The 21,553-nt window shown below is 34.6% G+C and overlaps 1 protein-coding gene across 1 annotated transcript in view; it reads left to right on the forward strand.

Moving 5' to 3' along the window:
• The first annotated feature begins 1,935 nt into the window (after positions 1 to 1,935).
• LOC130234843 (cadherin-12-like) overlaps positions 1,936 to 21,553 on the forward strand; it is a 34,562-nt gene continuing 14,944 nt past the window's right edge. The window contains exons 1-2 of the mRNA XM_056465164.1: positions 1,936 to 2,300; positions 19,464 to 19,758. Coding sequence (XP_056321139.1) covers positions 2,067 to 2,300; positions 19,464 to 19,758 — 529 coding nt within the window. The 5' untranslated portion in view covers positions 1,936 to 2,066. The remainder of the gene's footprint in view (positions 2,301 to 19,463; positions 19,759 to 21,553) is intronic.

Consider the following 21,553-nt stretch of genomic DNA (forward strand, 5'->3'; position numbering starts at 1 on the left):
AGGGTAAGTAAATTTCATTTTTGGGTGATTGATTCTTTAAGTGAACTAAAATTAAATATTTCTATCTGTAATATATTCTATTCTTTTAGTTGTGTTTTCTGAGGCCTACAATATCCACTTGTTAAATGATGTATGAAATGCTGATTCCGGGTCCAAGCCGCTACTCATTTGAATTGAGAACATATTTGTTTATGACCACTTTTTAGTCATATCACACATTAAAGTGAATTTATTTAAATTATATATAATCATGGCGTACACAACAGTCTCTGGACTTGCTGCATCACATAGACCATTTCAATGTTGTGATGTCATTGGCCCATGAACATTTCCTGCTTATCAAACTATATAACTGTGACAAGAGGCAATTTAATCATACCTTCAATAACAGCTATCATAATATTATTTCTCAATATGTGGCTCTATTTCAATTCTCGGAAGCTACTGTATATAGAAATAAAAAATGTAAAACAGGAAATACATTGGCACTATTGTTTTTTTTACATCCCTCAAAATGGTCTATATTGAGATTGTGATTTTCGAAAGTATTACATCACTTTGTAAACGTTTATTCTTACCATTTGTTGACTCTCCATACAGTTTGATAGAGCACTTGTACCTGGAAGGCGATTTGAGTGACGTCACACTTAACAAGAGGATATGCAATTTTAGAGCTTAAAAAGTTCTCCAAAGATAGAAAAATAATACTGTTAATATAAGCCGTAACAGGTCATCCATAATCTAGATTTCTAAGCTAAAAGTATGGTTCTTGGGGATTCATAACATCCAAGTCAGTGGCTGCTCCGGTTTCCCCCACAAGTCCAAAGACATGCGGTACAGGTGAATTGGGTAAGCTAAATTGTACATAGTGTATGTGTGAGAATGAGAATGTATGGGTGTTTCCCAGTGAAAGGTTCCAGCTGGGAGGGCATCCGCTGCGTAAAATGTATGCTGGATAAGTTGGTGGTTCATTACACTGTGGTGACCTCTGATTATTACGGTGACTAAGCTGAAAAGAAAATGAATGAATGAATGAGTTTCTTGCACAGACTGACTGTATCACTTCAGAAGACATCAAATGTATTGTTAGGAGCCACTAGTATTTATTTTGTTTTGACTGTATTTTTTGTTTGTTTGTTTGTTTGTTTAGACCCTCAAAGTCTCAGCGATTGAATTGCATTTTATTAATTGACAAAAATTAATAAATTCTGGCTTTATCTGAAAATTTGTTCTATTGACGAAGAAGAAAAATCCCATTTATAGTGGATGGTATGATGTTGCGTCTATTAACAGGATTTTTTTTTTTGGTGGTGTAAACTATCCTGTTCATTTTCTTAACACCTGGTAGAACAATGATGGATAGTCCTCTTATACATAATTATTCAGATTCTTTCCATTTAGAGAGTGATTAAGTGCAAAGTTGTCTGATTTGTGGCCCTAAGCATCTGGACCGGCTTTTGCTTCCTGTGACATACCATCTGTGTTGCCAGGTCAAAAACAACCCTCCTGCTCAAGCGGGACACTGCATTTTCAAAGACTAATGCACTGAAAATGAGCACAGAATTGCACATCCAACACTCTCCTGGAGCCTAGCCAACAGTTGTTTAACTCTTGCCAAACTCCCTCTTTTTTTTTTGCACGCTCGTTTCTCAAACCTCCCAGTGCTAAATGTGCTAAATGAACACGAGTGAGCCAATTTGCTCAGACTCCCTGTTTTTGTAAAGCCCTTCAAGTGAGATTACATTACAGCTGAAGAGACAGATTTACACTGCAAAAATGAAAACATAATAGACAGTGTGGCCTTCTTCTGCTTTCATTGCATGCCAACACAACACCCAGACACCCCAACAAATCCTTATGATCTCATTGATTTAAAGTGCCGTTCCTTCTTTTCTCCTGCAGGTGGTTCATTGAAAACTCCGGCGCCCCAGGAATTCCATGGATGCTAGTTGCTTCAAGCCGCTGAGGCTTTGTGGAGTTCTTTATTTCGGATTCGCCGCTCCTTTGCGGTCACCATAAAAGTCAGTCGTGTCCGTCAAAGGACTTCGCACCTAAAGATTGTTCCAATGCTAATGGGGAACTGCCTGCTGCTGTTCCTCTGGTGCCTCTTGGAAAAAAGCTTCGTTTCTTCCTTGCACTCTTCGTCCCAGAGCAGGATGGGGAAGGAGCAGCACAGGAACCTGATGGCACATAGAAAGCATGGCGTGATGGGAGTTCACAGAGTCAAGAGAGGATGGGTGTGGAACCAATTCTTTGTTCTGGAGGAATACATGGGATCTGATCCGCAGTATGTAGGAAAGGTAAGATGATATTGATTCTTGGGGTCAAAGGTATCGAGAATAGATTGAGAATAAAACTGTGGGGGAGTTCAAAGGCTTGGGCTAGAACTCGCTGCTTCTAGTTATTCTTTGTCTTCTTTTATCTTCCTTTCTTTGTTCATGACCAGCTTTGTGTTGCTTGTAGCTAAATATTCTATGTCCTGCATAACATGGTTCACGGATTGAGCAACCAGTTGCAATGGAAAATGTGAGAAGTGGTAGGATATAACAACATACGACAGAAAATTCTTAATGAATTGTAGTTTGCTGAAATGTGCGCATTGTGACATAATATTTGCATACCTTTTTTTAATGTTCAGGTCTAAAAAAAAAAATGTACAGAGATGTTATTAATTATAGATAGGGCTGCACAATATATCGTTTCAGCATCAATATCACAATGTGATCATTAGCAATAGTCACATCGCAGAATTTGCAAATTTGAGTTTGTATTAGAATTTGTTTTTTCGGCCAGTGACTGTATTATGGTTTTAAAAGCTTTCAGGCATAAGAAATTGTACCATTTGCAATTTAAATAACAATAAATTTTATTGAATTATCTTTATTATTCAATTGCTGTACCTGCATAATGTTAAACTCTGAATATCTTTTTCTTTATTGCAGTTATTAGTAGGGTTGGGTATCATTTTGGGTTAATTCGATACTGGTGCTAAATTGATACTTTTAAAAATACTTAAAGGGACTTTGTCTGAATACAACAGTCTTGCAAAATAAGTAAAATTTTATGCACTGACTGTTACCATGGGGAAGATAAAAAAGTACATATTAGAAAGTAGTGTAACTATTATGTTTAAAAATGTGTTGTAAATAAACCATGTGTCGAAGACAGAAATCAAAAATGAATAAAGGCAAAACTAAACGAGTTGAATATGACTTACACGAGCGTGACTGAAAACTACATTTGATCAATGTGTAACATCTGTTCTTTGTTATTAGACCCAACCCTAATTATAAGATTGTAGATTTTATTCAGATGCACTCCAATACAGAATCATCCCAATCAATATAAAATTCTACTTTTTTTTTTTCAAATACACTCAAAACAATATATTTTGTTGCTTGTTCAAACTACTTATTTAAATTGGGTTACCCCAACAAAATCTCAAGAATTGTGTTGTTTTAACTTGATTATTATATGTTCAATCCACTTAAATTTGTAAATAATAAAAGTTAATTCAATTATGTTGTCCCAACACAAAAGGATTGTGTGGTACCCAGCATTTTTTACAGTGTAGAGATATTCAAGTCACCTGGTGAAATTGTATTTATATTAATAAAATATTGCAATGTCAGATGTTTCCGATATTGTGCAACCCTAATCATCCATGTTTATCTTATTTTGGTTTCTGCAGAAAACAATACGTTTAAATTTAAAAGTAAATATTAAAAGCACATTACATTTGTGAAGTAAAAGGTATGGATAAATTATATGGATTAATTATTTCTCACCTGTACCTAAATCCACAATGCGCGGATGTGCGTGCGCGCATTGTGGATTTACTGTAGGTACAGGTGAGAAATAATTAATTGCACGCACGCACACACAGAGGTACTATGATTCTGTAATATAGTCTTTTAATAAGCCATAGAAATCTATTGGTTGACTGACTGACTCAGTGACTGATTGATTAGTGTTTTACCATATGTTTGAGAAATAACAATAATAATAGCTCACTCATATTAAACTTTATTTTACATCTATATTAATATTAACCTCATCTAATGAGACTGGTGGGCACACCACACGTCTATTCTTGGTTTAATTTTGGATTTATCCTCTAAGTTCAGTAGTGTATGATTTTTGAATCTTTAAAAAAAAAACATTTTTTTTTTTTTAATGTACGCAAGTGCCGTAAATGTATCAACTTTTATCATGGTGCCGTAAAATCAATTTGCTGCAACTGACACTATTCATATTACAATTAATATTATTAATATAACAAACACACCAGGGGTCGCAATCCAAAGGAAAAAGAAAATTGAAAGGCTGATGATGTTGATGTTTTTTCTTTTATGTAACTATTAAATACTATTATTCTAATATTTTAACTATCACTATTTTTGTTATGGATAAAATATTTTAATTCTAATAGTTTAATCTCTTAAACTTATTTCGTTTTTTAAGATTCCCCAAGCGACCTTCCCACATTGTACCACAACCCACTTTGGGATTCACTGCAATAAGGGAATGATGTATAAATAGTGAATAGTGGTTAAGGGGTTATATAACATGATAATATGATGTACATGCTAATTGGATGCAGACTTTAGTTTCTTTATGTTGAAGACATTGAGCATCACTCCATGAGTAGCCAATTTAAAGACACAGAATTGCATATGTTTGATTGTCATGGGTTTACAAGAAAAACAAAGAACACTCAATTTACTTTTGTTTAAAAATGACTGTTTGTTCAAACTACTTATTTATTATGAGTTGAACGAACAAGGTTTTTGGGCCAACTTAATCGTTTTAATTTTAAATCCACTTAAATTTGTAAAAACTATTAAGTATTAATTTGTGTTGGGACAACATGAATTGTGTGGAATCCTGTATTTTTAAGAGAGAATGTGCGCTGCTCTCTAAATGGAATTTGTTTAAAGCACTGGTGAAATGCATTAAAACATTGCAAGTGTGACTGACAGTATGCAAATAAAAAATAATTAACTGCCAATAAATTAGTAATATATAGACATATAATATCAATTGCAAACTCTACTAGAGATCACACCATTTAAAAGTGTTTCACTTCATAAGTTTAGCCAATCCAAACAAACTGACAATCATGCCACTGGAGACTTGACCCAAACTGTCATCATTTCTCTTTGTGAGACATCCAAAATTATTACACTGTCAGAGATAAAAATGTGAATCTTATAATGTGAAACCACTTAATTAGTATTCACAGCAAAGGCAAAAGGTTAAAAAGTCTCCATATTGTATCCCAGGCTGAAAATTCAATATCAAGGTTCACTACAAAGAAGGTTGGACCTGAGCACCTTCAGCTTAAATGGGATCAGGACTAAATTTAATAGTCTGGAGTCAATGCCAGTGCAATCAGTGTGGCCTAAGTGAGTGCTGTCTGTGCGGATGTACACTGGAGGACGAGAGCTTGTCACAGGTGTGTTCTCAACCACTCGCCACTTCTGATTCTGTTGTGCAACTCACTGAAGAAAACAGCTCTCTCTCTCTCTCTTTTCCACTCGAGATTAGTCTTGCCTGTAACCTCAGATTTATATAAACCAGAGAACAGCAGTAGCAAGAGCAAATGAAGCTTTAATTGTACACAGACATGTTGGCCTGTCACTCTTAATAAAGATTGTTGGCTTTAACCTCCTTTAACTCAGGTCACTGGAAGAATATGGCTTACAGGCTACTTATGAATTGCGTGCATGATGCTCATGTTGGCATCAAATGAGCAAGCTATTTAAAGAGTAATTGGTGATGTTTTATTGTCATTTCTATTTTATCATTTTCTCAATCATTAGTAAGCATGAAGATTCTAATAACAAGGTTGGGTGGGTTTGAATATTCACATGCTGAGCTTTGATTTTTTTAAGTAACTGTGAATGGTCTCATAACATTTTAAAATACAATTTCACATACTCTATATAATTTCTGGAAAGTACACTGTTGAATAAGTAATTTATTTATTTTCTTTTTGGCTAAGTCCCTTTATTAATCTGGGGTTGCCACAGCGGAATGAACCGCCAACTTATCCAGCATATGTTTTACGCAGCGGATGCCCTTCCAGCTGCAATCCTTCAATGGGAACCATCCATACACTCTTGTTGTGAGGCAATCGTTCTACCCACTCCGCCACCATGCAGCTTCTTAAATAAAAAGTAATAAAATCAAAATAATAAAAGTACGCAAGATTTGGAAGGGACTATTAGAGCTGCATGATTAATCGAAAAATACAGCGATCTCAATTCGACCCTACACTTATATTTTCAAGTTCAGGAGAGAAGCGTGAAGGCGGTTGCACAAGTCTTCACGTTGTTTTGTATACGTTGCTCAGCAACATGGACATCTCCAAATGGTGTTAAGAGTCATATACTGTATTTACAATGTATAATTCACCCCCACTTGTCATTTCTGTCTTAATGTAATGACGAATTTCCTGGCTGGAAAAACACATGAGCTGACGCACTGTGTTTATGCCAATGATGTCTACTTTAGTGAACACTTTACAATACTTTAATGTTTTATCATATGTTTGAGAAATAACAATAATAATAGCTCACTCATATTAAACATTATTTGACATCTATAGAATCGTGAGAAAATTGTGATCTTGATTTTAAAGGGGTGGTCCTAGGGCTGGACGATATGGCAAAAAAATAGTTCGCTTTTATTTGTATTTTTCATGTTTTTTTGACTGTATATTGAGTTTAAAACAGTTAAGGCATAAGAAATTGTACCGATGCAAGTTACCGTAGGACTCTGAAAACAATAAAACACTTTATTTCAATTGTATCTTTTTAAAATTGTATTTATCTATGCTTATCGATGGTTTATTAGATGCACTTTTCAACAGAATCATCTCAATCAGTCTGCAATTATTAATTCTTTCCAATTAGAGATATTCAAGTCATCTGGTGAAATTGTATTCTTATCGCAATATATACCACAGAATAACAAAATATCACAATGTTAGATTTTTCCAATATCGTGCAGCACTAATCCTGGCCTACAAGTTCCATTGTGCTGCACATTTTGCACGTTTCTCTTTTAAAAAAAATTGTTCTAATTTGACAATATGTGTCCTGCAAAGTGGACTCCACTGTAAAATCCAAGGGAGTTTGAAGGGAGCATATACGTTTTATTCAAATTTTAGTGACTGAGGTGTGAAATTATATCCTATTTATTTACAGAGTTATATTATGTCACTTCACGCTTCTCTGGTAAGATGCTGCAGGCATTGGCATCATGTAAATCTGTGAATGAATGTTCCAAAGTAAAATACAGATTTCTCATGCTCAGTCATGTTTACGTCGCCGACTCCCTCTGTCTCTTCCACGTTAGCCATATATATAAAAAAAAAAAAACTATGTATAGTGCATTATCAACATGGTTAAAAAAAAGTGCACTTGCCTGGAGGCGTGCACTGAAAAAAATAATTATTGACAGAATCAAATTCAATTTGCGCAATGACCAAACACATGAAAATTAAAGTCTGGTTTAAATAATGTAAGAAAGTAGAAAGTAAAGATAATTGTGTAAAAATGTAATGAGTAAAATTGCCAAAAACAGAAATAGTGAAGTACTGATACCAGAAAAATCTACTTAAGTACAGTAACAAAGTATGTGTACTTCATTACTTCCCATCTCTGCAGAACTGATAGAATACATGCAGTTTTTGCATGTATTTGAAAACGTAACATTCTGTATTGCATTGTTGTTTAAGGCCATTTCACGATTTCAGTCATCATACAATAGGCATCCTTCATCTTCTCATCAGTTATATGCTGTTTAAACAGTCTCTTGGTCATTGTGCGTATTGATTTTGCATCTTAGACACTTTTACTGCTTCCACACTGTACATGTTTGCTGTATTTATAAGGTGTCCATGTCTCGACGTCAGTCTGTCTGGTGTGATTTCTATATGTGCAATTTGATTGAATGAGAAAAAAAAAAAAAAAAAAAAAAAAAAAAAAAAAAAAAATCACAGGGCTGATTATTCTTAACAAATCACTAAAGACAAAAACAAAGTAGTGACTGAAGTTTGAAGAAAAATAGAGCATTAAAAATACTGATAAAGAATAAAGATATACTCAAATAAAATACATATTGTAAAACGTCTTAGTAAAGTACAATACTTGAGGGGGGGGGGACTACTCAATTGCAGTAATTTGAGTTTTTAAATTATTTTACAACACTGCCAGCATGCCTTGTTAAATTACTTTTTATTAAATAAAACATGCAGCCATATGTACATATCAGTGACGTGCGGTGAGGTTTGTGGCTGATGAGGTACTGACTCTTTCAGGGTCAGATTTACAAATATATGCACCCAATATATTTGACAACTACCGATTGCGTTTTATATAAAAGCATTCTTTCTATACACATTGCAGATAAATAATTCGGCCAAGGAAGAACGTAAAATGTAAAGCGATTCAATATGTCTCCCAAAAACAACAAGGTCGATGCTACAGACAGCCTATATAAAATGTGACCAAGCGACACAGCACCACGGCGGATGTTCTCACTCTCTCTCTCTCTCTCTCTCTCTCTCTCACACACGCACACACACACGCTCACACACACGCTCACACACACGCTCACACACACGCTCACACACACGCTCACACACACGCTCACACACACACACACACACACGCACACGCGCACACACACACACGCACACACAATACCCTGTCAACACTGGGATGTGAAAATAAGGGATACCAAATCTCAAAACTTCTGTCTCACAAATTTCAAAACAAACAAGTAACTTTTTAAACCATCTTGTACACATCATGCTTATTAAAAGACTATACAAATATTTTACTGCAGTAATCATGTTTTGTTAAATAATCTGGTTATAAAGGCTAGCTTGTTTGCACAGGTTTATTTTCGACCTTTTTTTATACAGTCTATTTACTGCATTCAGCTCCTTAAACAATTTAAAAGATATATTTTAGTAAATAACCCAAATATTAACTCAAATAAGTCTTGAAATAAAATAATTATCATCATTGATCCTGCCACCCTAAAAGTTTCTTAACAAATTAAGTTAAAGAACTGTTTTATTAAATAATTATAAAATGATTTTTAGGATTCTAAAATATATATATTGTATTTCCTGTCTAGTTGTTTATACCTGGTATTTCTGGGAAACGTCTACTTAAAGTGTAGCTCACTTATTTTAGGAACGTCCTTTTGTTCAATCTTTTTGGATTAAAGTGCTGTTTTGAAAATGCTTTCATTATCCAAAATAATCTTAATCATTGTTTTAGGTTTTACATTAATATTGATAGGAAAGTTTTAAATCTATAAATGTAAATAAATGTAAACCCCTTTTTAGCATATTCAAACAAGTATTAGCCTAGAGTGATGTTCAAATTCCTAGAATTTGTGCTTATTGCTTTGTAATTAATAGGCCTATTCGTTTTTGTTAATATTACCCTCTCGTTTCCCCTTATTTCTCTCATGCGTTTGTAATACATTTAATTCATAATTCCCTCATTGTTTAAAAACGAACTATAAGTTGTAGAGACTGTATTCTGTTTTATTTGTAAATATTTTGTTGTTATAAATAAAAAATAATAATAAATAAATGATGATGACGCCATCTGATCGGTCATCATGGCTGCCGCAACTTTGAGCCCCGAAGTGTTCAGCTGTACGGCTTGACGGCTCCGTTTTCAACTCCGCCCCCGCCTGCGTTCAGCTAATATCGTTTATCACCGGCTGCAGCCGTGCTTCATGTCGAACGCACCTATTCGGAATTACCTTTACGGGATGATAGCGCTATAGAACTGTAAAATACGGGAGAATCCCGGTGTAGCAATCGATTAGGTTCCCTTCTGGAATTCGAGTTCCCCTGTAGCAGTCGATTAGGTTCCCTTCTGGAATTCGAGTTCCCCTGTAGCAGTCGATTATGTTCCCTTCTGGAATTCCAGTTCCCCCTCTACGAAGCGTGCCCGCTAACAGCACACCCAAACATAACTGGATGCAAGGAAAGCGAAAAGGGACAAAAGTGTTGATAATGCATTCATGTCTTGCAATGTCAAAGTAGCGTAATAAAATGAAATCTCACACTCCCGTTATGTATTTTCTGTGGTTCTTGTTTGTATTCTTAACTTTTTTTCTAATGTCTGAGTTTATGCATTCTAGTTTAATATTGCGCGTACGCCTAGTTATGTTAGTCCTTTTAATTTTCAAGTTCGGAGAAATATGTACTTTTAGAACCACTTTGCTTTCCGTACATCCAGTTGTGTTTGGGTGTGTCTGTAATGCAAAAGCTGTTAGCGGGCATGCCTCGTGGAGGGGGAACTGAAATTCCAGAAGAGAACAGAATCGACTGCTATACCGGGAAAAACGGGCGGGTTGACCGGTATGAAACAAACAGACACAGAATTTGCACTCAGGTCTTACCTTTACTTGTAAATGAAGTCTTTAAATGACTTGAATTACTTTGAAATCATCAAGTTATCTTCTGTCCAGTCCTGAAGTAAGTCCTTTCGCCATTGTCCATTATTTCTTCACGTTTTGATTGAAAGTCCAACTTTGAGAAATTTTTGAGCTGATGTATATTTAGGGCTTGACATTTACACCCGCCAAATGAGGGTAGATTTCAGCTGTGGTGGGTTAGACAGACACTCCCACTAGCCACTTTGGCTGGTTGAAAATAATTTTTAACTTGCAGTTTTCTTAAAAACAGAGTTCGACAATAAGGATGGCCCAATATGCGTGCAAATGTGAATTAGAAGAAGCAGCACGACATACAAAAATAGCGTTCGCGTCAGCAAAAAAGCAGGTGAGTACTGAATGAGAGGATCACTCGAGCATACAGGTGATGTGATGCGCGTGACTGTTTAAAAAGCGTGCGCGCTCCCGTTTCCTGGCGCGAAGCAACCATGCCCGAAAACGCACCTGCTGCGTTCGGTTCTCATTAGAGTGGACAAAAAGTAATGCTCGTGCACCCACAGTCCTGCTGCTTTCAGGAGCTTCAGATGTTTTTTTAAATGTCTTTTTGTAAGCAGCAGCATACCATTCTTTGAATAGATTATGGTTACCATGTGTCCATAGTCATCCTTTCATTATCACACACGGTATGTTTTTCACCTGCTTTCTTTTGCTTACAGTTATTTTTGTTAATCTTGTTTAACTATCATATTTACAATAACATTGCTTTAATAGGAGAATAACCCCACATTTAATGTGTAGTTAACTGGTGATCTGATCGAGATACCTGTCAATTGTGATGCCTGTAATTTTTAAAAAAATATTTTTTTAATTTAGTTTTTTTGAAGAAAGGTTTTGTTGAATAAAAGGAGCATGTATACAGCTATATTTTGCTTGTTTTGACAATATTTAAAATTTGTGGCTAAGAAATTATTATTTTTTAATTATTATTATTTTTTTAATGTGTTCAGAGATTAATGTGGTAAATCATTAGTGTTGAGCCCTGAAAAGTCATGTAAAATAAAAACTAATGCGACACTATGAAACTATAACCCATTTGCTCATGCACATCAAGCAAGTTCATACATGAAAAGTTAAGTGAATGAGGAGGCATGTGGGATTGTGGACATAACACAAAGTCTAAATCAAATTTTAGCATGTCAAAGTCAAATCTATGCATATAAAATATATTTTCCAAACAACAGAATTTGGAAATCTACTAGCCACAGTAGCTGGTGATCAAAAAAGTTAACATCAAGCCCTGGATATATTACATGCACGATGTTTGCAGTCAGTCAGAGCAAAACATAAAATAACGAACTTTACTTGCCTTACTACGTAGAAAAAGAGCAACCACAGAACAGGATTAACCGTGAGAACTCACGTGCGCCCCTTCATTGCGGCAGAGCTACTGCCTGCCTTATCAGTGCGGCTTTATGTCAGACTCTAACACTATATAATTGATAGACATACGTGAAATAAATTACATATTACATGGAAAGTAAGGACATATAATAAAAATGTCTGCAATGTAGAAAAACATTTTAATAAAGCATTACATTGGTAGCATATACTGAGTAAGCAAAAGGCACGTGGTCAAATCAGTTTGCAAGGGATTGCGCAATGTGATGAGAGGCAGATCAGACACTTCCTACTCTGTAATTGAACAGGAAATACGCAAAATACAGCAAATTTGATTATAAAAATTATTGAAATCATTTGAATATAGAGAAATTGCATTTATAGCACAGATCAGTGGATAAATATTTATTTTATCATTAGTATATACATATAATGATGGCAGGTGAGGTGATAATGGCAAGGCGAGGTGATTGCCTCATCTGCCTCCCCTGACTGCACGTCTATGGTACATGTATATATGATATAAATGTAAACGGTAAGAAAACCGAGTAGACTTTTACATCTAAATAAATGAAATTACTGTAGAAATATACATTATCTATTAATATACAGTGATAATTGTTTATTAAACCATAAAAACTAATACAATCTGTTAAAATACAAATATATATTTTATTTTTATGTTAATTTCTGTATATTAAGTGTTTCAATACCCTCTTTAAAAAACTGCTCATTTTACAGTCATTAATCTTTTTATTAATTTAATGTTTTGGTTGTAAAACAAAATTATATCATTTTCATCATATCATTTTCTATTGGAAGGAATGTGTCAATAGAGTCACCATTTACATTTTCACTTAAAAAAAAGTGACAGGGCCTGACTTAAGCTTGTCGACCTAAAAAAAAATCATACAAATCAAGCATAAAATCGTACAATTCAATGATTGAATGCATCCTTGATCACTGTCAGCTTTTTCGCTGTCAAATGATGTCACTTCAGAGTCATAGTCTTAAACCATATATATCTACATTAGATGTCGCCTACCCTGTTGTTTTCTATTGGAAGGAATGTGTCAATAGAGTCACCATTTTAGGACAGGGTTGCGCTCCTTTGAAATGAATGCAGGACCAAAGTGCAGTGGAGGATTGGCCATCCAGAACCAGAGATACACATACATATATCTATGATCTGGAGATTTCCCGGTGGTCAGTATGCAAATATTTTCTTTTTAATTTAATTATCAAAATGATAGTTTTACATCAGTTTTCTACATCGATGAATAAGTGACCGCATGGCATTGCCAACAAAGAGTGTGTGTTTGTGTGCATGGAAATTTGATCTAATCCATGTCCTGAAACACACCCCCTCTCCTGCTTTCACTTCTCATTCTAATGAAGGGAGCGATTCGTTTGTGTGTGAATTCCCATTATGAACGACTCGTTCACTTAGCCGACAATAATACAAGTTTCTAGCACTGCAGCATCTTGTTGTCATATTTCTTTTTCATTGTTTGCTTATTTTATTCAACAAAACTAGCATAAGCCTAGTATTTAGTGCGAGTTGGTGCTGCTTTGCCTTATGGACACTGCAGTAAGTGACTGTATTATCATCAGTAACGTTACTTGTTTAGCACAAAAGTTCATAACATACAAAAACGTTGTTTTCTTTGTTTATTCGTTACTATACCCGTACACAGTGCTAAAGTCCCGCATCTTCACATTGGCTTTAGTCTTGACTAGTGCGGTTGAATGACTTTTGCCCTGGGAGCACTGTACAAATGTGGCGGCGCTATTGACGCTTGCTCTGGGTCCATATGCAATATCTAGTGTATATATCCATGGTCTTAAACGTGTATTATACACATTTTATGTTAAATTTAATACAAATGTGACAGGACTGACAGAAACATTGAGGCAATTGTAAATGTATTATGATTATATATTTGTAGTATTTATTTGTAGGATTTATTTATAATTTCATTTCATTTTAATCAATTGATATGTATCACAGCTTAAACTTGCTATTTCTAATTTATTTTTTAAATAACAGTTTTTAGCATAAAAAAATCTATTAAAACTGTAAATTCAATTGGGCTGAGGACAAGGCCAATGACAGGGTTTGTACATTTGTGTTTGTGTTTGTAATAAAGAAAAAAATATGAGAACCAAATGAATGACATATTCCTAAACAGAACAACTCACAGAATTCAACCGTCAGTTCTTTTTAGAAATTTTTTGGATGACATGCTTTTTATTTACTGTATTTGTTTTTATCTCAGGGACAGATAATGTACGTTTTTGGTAGAATGTCCCATAAACCGTTGACTGAAAAATATAGTATCACATTTAATTTAGTCTTAGCTATCCTCAAGCATTGATGTGCGAATGAATTCAATGTCTGACACCCTGCAAACTTCACATAGTAGTTCACAGTGCATTTTCAGTAGATCACAGCGCTTTAAACTTTGCAACCATGGCTTCACACCTGTCACATCTGTAATTATTATGTGGGGAAGACTGTGATCAGAGGTGGCATCATGGGAATTTATTACACATTCCGTCATATAATGCATGAGCTAGTGCCACAATTAAAGTGGCATCGCATAACATATCCAATCAAAGTTACATGACAGGAAAACTCTAATTAGAGCCAGAAAGAAAGAAAGAAATAGAAAAAGAAGGGGAAAAACACTGGATTATGGGAAAGACTTCTGTCACTTTGTGCTTTAAACTTCTGTTTTAGGCTACTCTCAGTTCAGTGATATTCTAGTTAAAAATTAATGGATTAATAGAATAAATGTCAGTCTGACTGTTCATCAAGCAAATCAATATTTGAAGCTTGATAATATGAGTGCTCAGTTAAAAAAAAATCGCTCCTTTCTCGGTAGGAGTTATAATGATTATTTAGCTTGGTGTAACAGAGCAAACTGCCTATATGGTCAAGTACTGTGTGCTATTGTCACCATAAAGCCTCTAATTGGATTCTAATTAAAGTATTTTGCAGAGTTATTACAATTATATAGTGAATATGTCACAGTTGTTATTGCACACAGAGCAACAATTAGACTCATGTGAATTATGTATCACCATCTACCAAGAACATGGCAATGGGTGTAAATTCTCCCTTTGAAACTAACTTTCAGACTTACATAAACCGCTTCCGTTTGGTCAAAAGGCACAGAGTTTCTCAACTTTTCTGTTAATGCTGACAAATTTACTTTATCAAATATTTTCTGCAAGTTTTCATTTTTCCACCGTGTGAAGCTAGGTACACTTCTTGTTTGCCCTTTGCAGTGAGGATATATTACCCTGCTGTCACATTTTCTTTCCAAGTATGACCTTTTCGGTACAAAATAACTCTTCTTGAGAGCCTTGCCTTATTCTTGGTATTTTACTGTCAACACTCAGCGTCCTCCTTATCTCTAAATACATTTTGTGGGACCATGCACTGTTGTAAAGCAATAGAGTGCAACAGTCAGCTTCTGGAAACTCTATAATTGAGTTTACCTCCCTATACACGCACAATATTCTTATTTTGTGATATTTGTTTTGTACTCTATTCTATTTTACTTGATAGAATTAGCATTTATTGGTGTTTTAGGTAAAACCAATATTATAATCTATTATGCTATATTTTCTCCACTTAACGCTTTTGTTTGAATCAATGTCTGTTAAAGGGGTGGTCCAGAACGTAATTTTAAGGGCTTGGTTGTGTTTATAAGATGCAAAGCAATGTGTGCTTTTGCTTCACTTGTAGAAAATCATGTTATTTTTTCAGAAATCATACTTTGATTACAGGTACTGTATTCACCTTATTCTCCGTGTATGAGTGGGCGCAGCCATTTGAATCATTTTGGCTCGAGAGTTCCAGTCTCATTTACTTCCGTTCATTTTTAGATGTTAAAAACAACCCGTTTTGCTGCTTGGTGTTGCAAACTGATATTGTCTTATTCTATTATTCTATTTTGTCTATTGTCATGCAAATTTAGAGTTTGTAGAGTAAGTAGTTAAACCGTTTTCTGCCGTTTATTATTCCTAGTCATTTCTCCCATTGGCAGCTGAATCGAAAGTTCTAAAACAATCGCTAAAATGAGCGCACTTCCGGAGAATAAGGTCAATATACAGCTACTCCTATTTACTAGTTCTTCCGAAAGGCCCGCCCTCAAGAGACTCTAGCCCCTTTCACACATACAGACCGGAAAAGGTCTAGAAAGGTTTTATTTTCCGGAAAGTTCTGTATGTGTGAACAGGCCCTTTTGGAAAATACCGGTAAATTTGTTCTGGCTATTTTTCCGAAAGAGAAGTTGTAACATTACCGGTAATTTGCCGGAATGCTGTGCTGGGTGAACGCAGAAGGAAGATTGCCGGAAAGAGCGCGTTCACGTCTAGAACGCGCTGACGTAAGACGTCTACTTTAGCCAATCAGAACACTCAAGTTCACGTGGTTTGTGAGAATAAAAGCCTGTGAATGTTTTCCCAGACACATTTAGCTGCTAGATGTTAGCCAGATAACATTTCTATGTTCCTTCTTAATGCCAACTGTGTAAATAATTATTGATCAAATGCCTATGATAAGCCGTTGTTTGTTTACCTTCAAGCTCCGACGCGTTGGCACATAAAGCAGCTGGTGAGCGCCAGCACACACACATATTATGAACATCTCGACATGCGAAAGTTTTTCTTTATGCTTTCATCAAAGTTGTTCACAACACTGATCCATCCACAGGGTTTGTAATGTATTCAAATGTTTACAAATACAAGCCCTGCCGTTTAGAGGTCATTTCTGCTTAATGATGTCAGAATTTACCGGTATTTTGGAATGGATGTGTGAATGGTCTTTTCCGGAAAAATTCTGTAACGTCCTCGTCTGTGTGAACAGCGCTTTTTTGAATTTACCGGTAAAGTCGTTCCGGAAATTTTCCGGATATTTACCAGTATCACTGTGTGAAAGGGGCTTCTGATTGGTCAACTAACATAATGTGCTGTGATTCGCGGATCAGCTCGACATCACCAATAAAGTGTCCCACCTCCAAAAGCACACGCTTTAATGTTGCTGTGTATATAGTGTCAAATAGAGTAGCTGTTAGCAGTTTCTGTTTGAGCCTTAATCAGACAGAAAATGAAAAGGATGAACTTCATGCCTGCTCTCTAAAATAAAATCTGATAAGTGTCTGCGACGAGTGAAAATAGAGTGTGGCTCCTTTAAGAGAGAATCACCATTTTGTGTGTGTGTGTGTGTGTGTGTGTGTGTGTGTTTGTGAACAGTCTGTAGACGCATGTAACACGAGAACTGCATGTGTGCAGAACTGATGTTTATTTTTATTTTTCTCTGATGCTCGGATTAAGTTATTTTTTCTGTAATATACTGTGACACTGTTGACAGAAGAATAAAGAGCAAGAAGTGCAATGCGACCCGTGTGAGCTTTGATAGATTTTTCTGCTTCAACACAAGTTAGGCGAGCTATACATTATACACATCAACTAAACTTTAAAATATGATATCGTATGATATTGTAGTACCATCCCTTTAACACTTTATCGTTGTTGTAGAGCTAAAATCCCAATGGAAAAAATATATATACTTTCAGAACTAGCATGTTAAAAAACCAGTAAAAACTAATAAACATGCTTGGCACTTATCAATTTAGCATACTGCATATTTTATTTAATGGCATTTAAATAAATAAATAAATAAATAAAGATTAGTGATATAAATAAGCTTAACTCAGGACAAATGAGTTCTTTCAATGCTGCGTTGAAGCTCATATATTATTTGCTATATGCTAAAGTGAATCTTTTGATGGCCTGTTGCATCCTATATTTAATGATCTATTTTTGTACAAGAATTTGGCAGGATTTCAGGATTTAGCACTGCAGAGTTTTCCTCCGTTTTGATCATCATACTCCCTTGCACATTACATCAGTGATTTAGTTTATTTATTTATTTATTTATTTATTTTCCTTTCGGAGAATTAATTCCAGAACTTCAAACTTAATCCTCCTTTTCCAGACGGAGGATCAAAGTCAGTTTCACCATTGCTGACAAAGTTGGTGTTTCCTTATGCTTCCTCATCTGAGTTGAAAAGATAACCGTTTTCTGCAACACTCTATAAGTCCTCGTGTTGTGTAATCATTTATTTAGTAGATTTTTTTTTTAATCTGTACTGAAAAAGGGAATTCCACAACCCATTGTGTATTTTTAGCTGCTGCAGTAACTAAATCAATGTTGCTGAGCCGCTAACAGAAAATAAATTACTAAGGGTTATCCACATCAATCCTCTTTGGACATCCTCAAACTATATGCCACCCAATCCGTTGTAATCATGTGATCAGAAGATGAAACGGGATTGGTTAGGATAGGCCAAATGAGAAATTTTTAAACTTACAAGTGTGTTTTCATGAGAGCAATATTTGTGAAGTGACTATTGTAATAAGGTAGTAAACATTTGGTGTATTTATCTTTTTTAAAAAGCATTATTTTTGTTTTTAGATTGTAATATTACAATGTTAGAATGTCATTTCGACATTTTCGCGTATGATGTGTAACATACTGGAGCCTACACAGTTATATTCACAAAATGTGCTGTTTAGATTTTAATATGAACATTCATTCATTAGACAATATGTGGAGGAAAAAAAATCGATCAATGTTGTTAAGCCTCTAACAGAATAAATAAATACGTGAGTGAGTAAGTGAATGAATCAATGAATAAATAAACAAATGGATAAATGAATAAATAAACAAATAAATAAATAAATGAATGAATTAATAAATAAATATGCAAACAAATGAACTAATGAATAAACAAAAATACAAAAGAATAAACAAATAAATAAATAAATAAATAAAAGAATGAATAATTATACAAACAAATAAACAAACATACAGAAGAATAAACAAATGAATAAAGAAATAACCAAAAGAATAAACAAATAAATAAATAAATGAATGAATAAGTAAATGAATGAATAAATAAACAAACAAACAAATAAATGAATGAATTAATAAATAAATATGCAAACAAATAAACTAATGAATAAACAAAAATACAAAAGAATAAACAAATAAATAAATAAATAAAAGATTGAATAAATATACAAACAAATAAACAAACATACAGAAGAATAAACAAAATTAATAAAGAAATAACCAAAAGAATAAACAAATAAATAAATAAATGAATAAGTAAATGAATGAATGAATACATTTACAAACAAATAAACGAATGAATGAATAAATAAATGAATAAATAAATGAATAAATAAATAAACAAATAAATAAATGAACAAATGAATAAACAAATAACCAAATAAATAAACAAATAAATAGGTTCTTATAAGTCCTCATGAATATCTCAAACTAAATGCCCAGAATGTTATAGTCACATGGTCAGAGAATGAAGCAGGATTGGTTTGGATTTGACCAAAAAATTATTAACTGTAAGCAAACAGAATAAAACTACAGTAATAAGCATAGTCTCGTTGGATATGCTAGATTTGTGTTTTTAGAGATTGTCTTTTGTGCATTTCTGTGCATGCATTTGGATATGTTTGCAGGTATATTACAGTTACAAGTAATTATTTACTCACCAACCCCAATGAGATTTGTCAATTTTTCCATCTTTCAGCTTCACTCTGACCTGGATAAAGGTGATAGTAAGGTGAAGTACACACTCTCAGGTGAAGGAGTGGGCTCTATTTTCACCATCGAGCCAAGTACCGGAGACATCCATGCCTTAAGGAGCCTGGACCGAGAAGAGAAGCCTTATTACACACTGAGAGCGCAGGCCGTGGACATGCTGACGGGCAGACCCTTAGAGCCTGAGTCGGAGTTTATTATCAAAGTCCAGGACATCAATGACAATGAGCCAAGGTTCCTGGAGGGCCCATATTCGGCCAGCGTCCCAGAGATGTCACCCGTCGGTGAGTTCACTTCTCATTATGTCCCAGATGGTTGGCCGTTTGATACTGAGGGAAAATCCTGGCCTCAGAGCATGTTGCTTTAAAGTAAGATCAGAGCCGTCTTGATGTGATCATCTGAAATGTTCTCCTTTATTGTGTACATACATAACTGGTCCAAAGTTTGGGGTGAGATCAGAATTTTTTTTTCAAGTTTTATTTATTTATTTATTTATTTAAATAAGCCTATTCTGCTCACAAAGACAGCATTTATTTGATCAAAATTCAATAAAAAAGTAAAAACGTAAAATAATATATTATTATTAAAAAGAAAGGACACTTTCTAACTCACTTTGAACAAACCTTCAGTTTCATTGTTGTTAAAAACTGTTGGACTACTTTATATTTTTTATTTATGTATTTATTACATTTTTTTATTGTGGAAACGGTCATAGAGTATTTAAAAATTACCATAAAATGCATTATCTTTTGTTCATTATTTAATTCTAAGATTCAACATTCATTCATTCATTCATTCATTTTCTTTTTGGCTCAGTCCCTATTAGTCTGGGGTCGCCACAGCGGAATGAACCGCCAACTTATCCAGCATATGTTTTACACAGCGCATGCCCTTCCAGCTGCAACCCAGCACTGGGAAACATCCATACATACAAATTCACACGCATACACTACAAACAATGTAGCTTACCCAATTCACCTGTACCATATGTCTTTGGACTTGTGGGTAAAACCGGAGCACCCGGAGGAAAACCACGCAAACACGGGAAAAACATGCAAACTTCACACAGAAATGCCAACTGACCCAGCCGAGGCTCCAATCAGCGACCTTATTGCGGTTTGTGGCGACAGCGCTACCACGCCGCAGCAAATTTCATGTTCAATAATAATTCAAGAGCTTTACATAAAAACAGATTAGAAAGAATCAGGAAAAAAGTCAAAAAAAAGAAACGAAAAACATCAGCAAAATTATAATGAAATTATAGCAAAATTATATGAATATTCATATTTTGGAACTGTCATTCACTTCAAAGGTATTAGAAAAGATACCAACGAACCTGATTTTACCAAGTAGAACATGTTCCTGGATTAACATCTATGTTGATCCTGCAACCACATTCCAATCAGCCAATCAGAAATAAGAGATACGTTTACAGTTTATGTTAAGTTCAATCGGGTTTCAGCAGTGATCATATAGTAAAGAGTCTGTTTTATTGAGAGTTTCAAATAATACTGTATTACATGTAGATTTAGGTAGTAATGCTATTCTCATTGATAATCTCTGAGACAAAGTAGGTATCTAAAGTTTAGCCTGTGATTGGTTTTTCCCATATCTTAAGGGTAGAAGAACCATTTCAGTCAGTTTGGGAAACTCTTTTTCTGTCATTAGACAGGATGTGGAGGAAAAAAGATCAGCTGAGTGTAATTATATCAATGTTGTTGAACCTTTAACAGGATGGATGGATGGATGTCTTTAATGCAATTCTTTGCATGCATTTACACGTGTTTGCACGTGTTCTTTTTTCTGTTGCACCATTAAAGTGTGAGGTTCCTTTTGATTCCATTAGGAAAGATGTTTGATAAGAATTACATACATTGTGTCTGTATACTGATGACTCTCAATTTCATTTTCCTATAAAATCTATAGGGAGTAATCATCTTTTGAGCCTTTGTATATCTGTTGTGATAGTGTTGGTTGGCAAACAACTTCATCTAATCAAATGAGGACAAGTTTATCATTGATGCTGTATGGATTCTAACGACAATGCAGTATGATTGCTTCCTATGAAAAAAAGAAATG

This window comes from Danio aesculapii, chromosome 2, assembly GCF_903798145.1.
Source record: "Danio aesculapii chromosome 2, fDanAes4.1, whole genome shotgun sequence".
Classification (NCBI taxonomy): domain Eukaryota; kingdom Metazoa; phylum Chordata; class Actinopteri; order Cypriniformes; family Danionidae; genus Danio; species Danio aesculapii.